At 46.1% G+C, this 7,500-nt stretch overlaps 1 protein-coding gene across 4 annotated transcripts in view; it reads left to right on the top strand.

Annotated features, from left to right (window-relative positions):
* The window catches only part of kank1a (KN motif and ankyrin repeat domains 1a), a 54,118-nt gene that overhangs the window by 21,244 nt on the left and 25,374 nt on the right, over window positions 1-7,500 (top strand). For 2 of the 4 annotated variants that reach the window (XM_062543303.1, XM_062543302.1), the window contains exon 1: window positions 5,305-5,596. The exons of 1 other annotated variant lie outside the window; for it this stretch is intronic. In XM_062543303.1, the coding sequence (XP_062399287.1) occupies window positions 5,584-5,596 (13 nt within the window). In that variant the 5' untranslated portion in view covers window positions 5,305-5,583. Of the gene's footprint in view, window positions 1-1,845; window positions 1,910-5,304; window positions 5,597-7,500 lie in introns of those variants that run through there. One more of the 4 variants, XM_062543300.1, reaches the window with a different exon arrangement.

Raw genomic sequence — 7,500 nt, 5'->3', positions numbered from 1 at the left:
TGCATGTCTGTGTCATTATGTTTACGTGTTTGCGTGTATGGGTATGTCAGTGTCTATATCGGGGTGTGTGTGTGTGTGTGTGTGTGTTTTAAGTGTGTGTTGAGGGGTTTTGGGGAGAGAGAGAGAGAGAGAGAGAGAGAGAGAGAGAGCGAGAGGAGACGTGCAGAGCACATCGGTCATGGTTTCCAGCCCGGACAGATTAAACACATTCCTAAAATAGAGGGGCTGGCTGTGGAAGCCAAGGGGAGCATTCCAGAAGCTGCTGTCCGCGCCGCGTCCTCCTGACCGGCCCCTGCCCAGAACCAGAGCTCCGCTGACCCTCCAGGGCCCCTGCAGATCAGAGCGCAGGGAGCGGGCGGCAGGGAGGGCAGGGAGGGCAGCTCCTGCTTGTTGGGGATGATCCAGGACATGGCTGATAGATGGCTGTTGTTGGGGCCAAACTACTTATCTCTCTGTCTCTCTTTTTCTCTTTTTTTTGTGTGGAAAGAAGATTGCTGTGCACAAGGGGTCAGTTGAGTTCATGATACATTGGGCACATTTTTTATGAGCAATGTTTCTGGGCAATGTTCCTCATTGTTGTGATTCTGGCTGGATGTTCCCATTGGTATTGGGTAACAATTTATTTTCTGGAGAGCTTTAACCGTCAGTATGCAAATCGTCATGATCATCCAGTCAGAATAAATGGAACTGGTTATGTGGTTGTTATTGCTCAAAAAGTTGGCAGGTTGTCAGGAAGTGGAATAAAGGATCGCAAGGAAGGCAAAATTCTAAGTGGTTTTAGCAGGTCTAGGGTCTAGGTGATTTTAGGTGTAGGGTGGGTGTGTGTGTGTGGGTGTGTGTGTGTACTCTGTGTGTGTGTGTGTACTCTGTGTGTGTGTGTGTGTGTACTACTCTGTGTGTGTGTGTGTGTGTGTGTGTGTGTGTGTGTGTGTGTGTTTCAGTCATCGGTTTTAATTGGGCAGGCAGACGAAGCAAATCTGATCAGCCAGTTCCTCAAAGCATTCCAGTGCTGCGGATTAGCCCCAGCTCTCATTCCTCTGATGGGCCGAGGGAGTGAGAAGAGGTCAGCACCTCTTAACCCCCTGCAGACCTCTCGCAAGCAAGGACCAAGCGCTCCCCGAGACCAACACGGGAGAGATAGAGAGAGAGAGAGACTGCCTGTGTGTCTCTCTTTTTGTTTTGCAACATGTTCTTATCAGGGAATATGTATGAAATGCTCCCTTTCAGTGAAAGCCTTTTTCAGCAAAGACTTATGTCTTCAATTTTTTCAGAGTGCAAACTTTTCCTGCTTTTTGTTTTGACGCACCTGTCTAAAAAAGACTATCATCTAGAGCGCAACAGTACATCTCCACCTTAAAATGTATGAAATGAAATGCACTTCCCACGTACAGGTTGGTGTCTTAAGATGTTTCGATTGAGGTTAAAGTTAGCCTTTTTTGTTTGCAGGTTTGCACATTGGTTTCGGCTAATTGTTGGCTAGTGCCCTGATAAGGCTTTCCCAAATCTCAATCCTTTGGCTTCACCTCGTTCTAACCCAGAGCCCAGACCTGCGGGGGCACGCTTAGAGTGGACCGGCCAGGGGGGTGGGTTTAGGGTGGCTGCCTGGAGTGAAGGCGATAATTTTAGCCTGTTGAAGTACGGGCGATGATGTTAGCATGTCTGCAGTGACGATTAAGTCACTCTCTTTTCAGGGGACAGATACTCCCCCCATATGTATATTTAGGTCCTCCAGGGTGGTAAGTGCTTTTGCACTTTTGGCTGCTCCTCTTTCTTCGTGCTGCATGTGTGTCTCTCTGTGGTCGCGGTTGCATTCGGGTGATCTTACACACTGCGGCTCAACTGGGACACCATATGCCTTTTTGGATGTCAGGCTGTTTGGCTGACCTGTGCGTGTCTTCGGCTGATCCAGGTACTCTCTCTGTGTGTGTGTGTGTGTGTGCGTGTGTGTGTGTGGGGACATCTCCAAGGTGATGTAGCCTCTGATGCACTGGCACAGAGGTGTCGTGCAGACCAACACAGTGTTGGAGTGGAGTGCCCAGACTGTGTGCTGCTCCAGCCAGATTTGATTAAAAGCGGAGCGCTTGTGTCAGCATTTATTTTTGTGTTTTTCTTGGGCCGGAGGCATTTTCATGTGAATGAATATAGAACTCCCTCTTGCCTCGGAAGTTTCAAGTAGTGCTGATTTTAGACTTTCCTCTCTTCTAAGGCCTGTCATTTATGCTTCTCTTGGGCCATTTCTGTGGTCTTTTGATAAGAGGAGGTTCTCCAGAAAGAGAGAGAGTGAATTGAAAGTGAGAGAGAGAGAGCGAGAGAGGGAGAGAAAAAAAGGACTGAGAGAAAAATACTGAGGGATTTCTTCTGCTTCATTCTCCTGCGCTGCTGTTTTCTTGTGTGGATAATTGCTTGGCTTTGAAGGTGGATTTTGGAGGGCTGCTCAGCATGGGGACTGGGGCTGATAATGGGTGGAACCGCAGCCTGACTGAACCCTTCGGCTGCTGTTGGGTCAGGCTGTAGACTTCACTTACGTACGTGTGTGTGTGTGTGTGTGTGAGTGTGTGTGAGTGAGTGTTACCATGTCCATAAATATGCAGAGGTATGTTGTGGGTATGTTATGTATGTGTGACTGTATCAGCATATCTGTAAGTGTGTGTGTGAGAGAGAGAGAGAGAAGGAGGGAGGGAGGGAGAGAGAGAGTGATAGTGGAAGGGTGTGTGTGTGTGTGTGTGTGTGTGTGTGTGTGTGTGTGTATGCATAAAAGATCTGCATTGGCCATTCACATTGTGTGGTTAAATGGAGCCCCGCCGCTTGTTTTCACGGTCGACCAGCCACTGCTCCAGACACCTTCAGCCCTTCTTGCATTTTACTCCCAGACACCCTCTAGACCATCCAACCACCTCCGCCCCCAACCCCAACTTCTTGCCTCTGTCACAGAGGTGTTTACAGGGCCTACTGTTGCACAGGGGAATGTGTGTGTGTGTGTGCGCGTGTGTAAGAGAGGGAGAGACAGAGATTTAGTGAATAAGTTTTTCCACTCTTTAAAAGGGAAAATGAGCGCCTGTTGTGTTGATCACAGACATGAAAGCCAGTGCTCGCACCACTGGATCTGTCATTAATTACATCCTGAATAAGAAAATGTCGCCTGCTAGTTAATTGCTCTCACCAGGCAAACACATGGTATCCAATTGGGCCTTAATGAAGAGACCAGGAGTAGTTGTTCCACAGACCAATGTGTTTTCTATCCATAGAATTTAGTTAAGTTCAGTGCAATGCACAAACCTTTTCATATTCTCTCATGTCATAATTACTGTAATGTTATAGAAGTATTAGGGCTGCAAATAACGATTATTTTCATAGTTAATTCATCTGTTGATTGTTTTCTTGATTAATCGATTAGTTGTTTGATCTATAAAATGTCAGACTAGAAAAGCCTCTGTCAAGTGAAAGTATAAACTCCTCCTGGATCCAGACGGTGATACGGATCACTCCCAAAATGTAATTGTTTCTTCTTTCGGTCATTTCACACCTTCCCTGAAAATGTCATCGAAATTCATCGATAACTTTTTGAGTTATCTGACAGACAGACAGACACTCCTTGGCGGAGGTAAAAATAGTACAAAAATGTTCATCATTGTTTTCTGAAGCCCAAGATTATGCCTTGTGTTGTTCACACACCAAAGATATTTTGTTCACTGTCATAGAGGACTGAGTAACATTTGCATCACCAATATATCACCAGATGCCAGATATGGTTTGATGTTCCCGGTTGGAAGCCTTAATCCTAGAGATTTCCTTGAAAAACATATAATACCAGTTCCTGAGAAAGCTTTCCCCTCACGTGTGTGTGTGTGTATGTGTGTGTGTGTGTGTGTCTAAGGAGGGAGCTTTGCTGAATCCTACAGGTCTTCACTCTCCAGTGTTTGTCCAGTGGTGAACAGCAGGCTGCCAGACTATCTGACTCTCCATGTCGATGTTGTTGCCTTAACCATGCACAGGTATTGCGCTTCAGGGGGGATATTAACGCAGTATGCGCACTACAGTGTGACATCAAAGAGACATTATGCACCAACTGTGAAGTGTTTCATAGGCAAGGTAGTACTTTCAGCATCTCCAAATTCATGTCCATGGTGTATGGTCATGTGGAGGAACAGTAAACACACCTATGGCTCCTATAGTAGCTGCATTAATCATCCTCTCTACAGTGTTGTGGTGCAGGTCTGACCAGATGCTCTCAACTACTGTACAGTCTGTTTAAAGACAAACCAACTATGCCTTTTTAATCACTCCTACCCAAACGTTTTCATCCCCAGAACTGCACCCCTGTTTCCTTACATACTTTTATTTGGATTTTACAGTAATCATGACCCATTGTAGTGTAAGTAATGGGATGAGCTGAAGTTGGCCAAGTCGCTTGTTATGCTATGACTGGGCATATTTATTGGCTGCGCTCGGGTGTGATTGTGAATGTATGGTCTCCGTGTGGTATGTGCACTCCTACTCGTGTGTCATGGAACCTACAGACCGGGGAGATCATCTCACTTACCCGGGGCCTCCTAGAGCCGCTGGGGTGTGACGTGGGCTTCACAGACCTGCGTGTGTGTGTGTGTGTTGTGGAGAGAGAGAGAGAGAGAGAGAGAGTTATGAGAGAGCTGTGAGTGTTAACTTGTCTGTATCAGAGAGAAAGAGTACTTGAGTGTGAGGGACATGAGTCTATGTGTTTATGTATGAAGGGAGGGATGGGCAAGCGAGCCAGTGTGTGTGTGTGTGTGTGTGTGTGAGAGAGAGAATGTGTGTGGGGTTTAGAGAGAGTGTGTGTTTGGGGCTGGGTGCTTTACGTCCATGCTGTCCTGTCCGTGACATGATGAAGAGCCTGAATGGACACGCCCCTAGCCCGCTCCCCTTACAGTCATAAACGTTCGAGGAGGAAGATACGTTTCCTTTTTTAACCTGAATAAACCTTCACACATGCAACACACCCACTGGCAGGGCTAGCTAGGTGGGTTCCCGCCTAAACTTCCTTCCTCCACCCCTCGTCGCGCTTAACAAAACAGGTGGAGCCCTGTGACCTGGATTCATGTCGGGACTCAACTGTGTGACTGACTCCTGGGCCAGAACAGGTTGCTCTGGAGATGACGCCCCCATGGTTAAATGTCAACCTGTGTGGCCATGTAAACTTACCACCTGGCCTGCTTATGTCACAATGAAGTGCTAACTGTTGCCCCACTGTCTCTTGGACGGGGTGGGGCTTCAGGTGTTAAGCTCCACCTGCCCTACCTGTGGGATAACAGACAGACACAAACTGACAAACAGATTGACAAGTCGTCCGATCTCCTGTCCGGTCCTCTGGACCCTGTGATTTCTCTCTCTCTCTCTTTTCTCTGGCCACAATTAGCAGGGCATCGTTTCCTGTTTTAGTGCTGGGATCGTTTGGCTGTCATCTGAGGAAGTCTGCTAATCTTAGCTGTAACCCATACCTCCTCTGTTGAGGAGAGCCGTAGGTTATAGCGGGACCCACGGTGCTGACCGCAACCATTGCCACAGCCACTCACGCAGTGCTGTTGTGTGTGCCGTCGGTCAGGGATTAGAATGAAAGTGAAAGGTAGGCCATGTGCGTCTGGATGTTTTTTTCTGATCTTTCCATTCGCAGTTTTATATCTTCGAGTTTGTTAACTACTACTAAAAAATGGTGCCTGTTTTTGTTAGTTGTGAAGAAATTATTCTTGCAGTGATTCTTTGTGTGTGTCAATGTGACTACCTGTGGAGAAATACTACCTTGTGTGTTACGATCAGTTTATCGCAACTGTAAAGTGGTGGATAGTAGATTAAATGTCACGTCATGTCATGGTTGAGTACCTGAAAATGCAGTTAACGGTCATAATTAATGACCTTGCAAAATCGCACTAATTCTCACTTCAATCAAAGTAACATGTGTGCTTAATACTTTGTAAGCAATCCATAAAAGGTCATGAATTTGGAGTTTGATGCATCATGTCTACTAGTTTGCTCTATATATAATTTTTAAAAAAACCTATATTTACTTCCGAGTTGTGCTGCGACAGGCTTCGTGTTGCTAATTGACTTGGCTAGACTATGTTCTCCCTAATTAGTAGGGAATGGTGGTGTCTAGAGATGTGGCTTCAACTGAAGCTACACTGCTGGCCGTTCAAATAGCCTCAGTTGCTGAAAAGCTACCTTTTCTGTCTTCCCAGCATGCATTGCGTCTGACCGCCTCAAACCATTAATTCATTAATAATGCACTGTTCCTCTGAGTTGCCATGCCCTCCGAGTTAACAACCATAAAATGACCATCATCATCGGATCATGTACCTGCACTTGCTTTCAAGCTCCTTTAACGGCATACCCAGGGTTAAACGGATAGACTGGCTGGCTATGCTAACACTGGCTAAGTGTCTGTGCCTTTGGCGCCTTTGTTGAAGTGGCAGCGGCTACAGTGTTGAGTTTCTCCGCTCCCCCCTCTGTAGGTGCCTGTGTTCGGCCAGCCAATGGAGACTGAATCCCTGGAGATCTGTGGTCAGTTCTCTGTCTGGTCTGACTCTCTAGCATGTGACATTGCCCAGGTCTGCCTGCTCACACAACCAGACCCAGAGAGTGGAGCTTGGCACAGTGTGCATCCCCCTGGTCCAGTGGTGTGTGTGTGTGTGTGTGTGTGTATGCGTGCCTAATAGCATGTGTAGTGCTTCTGTGGCTATGCATAAATATATGTGTGAGTTTGTGTGATTAAGCCCAGTTAATGACTTATCCAGTGTTTTTATAGGCCTTCTGCAGCAGACATATTCAGAGCTATGGCATTTATTTGAATACTTTCTTCACTAGCTGCTAATTGGCATGATGACTAAAAATCACTGTTTATATGAATACTTATGAGATGTAGCAGTTTTCACTCTACTAAACACGTAACTAGCTTGAGGTAACTAGCTTGTTTTCCAGAAATCATATTACATTCATTGTTGTCACTCATATTTTTGTTCCAAGTGTCATGTTGCGGCAGAATAGCATATTTTTAAAGGTTATGATGAACTCTTGGATATACGATAGTTGTAGTAGTTGCTGATTGACCGGCCCCAAAATCTACCAAAGTGAACTCATCTCCCTTGAGTGTTTCCAGACTGTAATCTCAGCAAAAATTTGCTCGGAAAGATAGCCTGCCCGTGCCATGCGAAACAACTATTGACCAGAAACAGTATCTGTTTGATCTTGTGCATCAGACCACAGGATAATCTCTAAGGATGCTGGTGTTTTTAAGATCAGCATGATGTCTGGACAGCCTCAGTGCCGGCCTGATTGTGCTCGGTTCAGCCATGTAGTCATAAACCATTGCTGGTCTTGCAAAAAGTTTTACTTTCAAAAGGTTGGAACATTGGTGTGGCATGTTCTGAAGGGCTTTGTAATCCAACACGGTAAGCCCAAAGGAAGCGTTTTCTTGTTTCGTGTATTTTTAGGCTGGCCGTTGGTTTGCCTCTTTAGAATCACAAATAAGCCTTC

The sequence above is a fragment of the Sardina pilchardus genome, chromosome 8 (assembly GCF_963854185.1).
Source record: "Sardina pilchardus chromosome 8, fSarPil1.1, whole genome shotgun sequence".
In the NCBI taxonomy this organism is placed as follows: domain Eukaryota; kingdom Metazoa; phylum Chordata; class Actinopteri; order Clupeiformes; family Clupeidae; genus Sardina; species Sardina pilchardus.
Note: the sequence above shows the minus strand (reverse complement) of the source record. Positions and strands in the feature narration are given on the sequence as shown.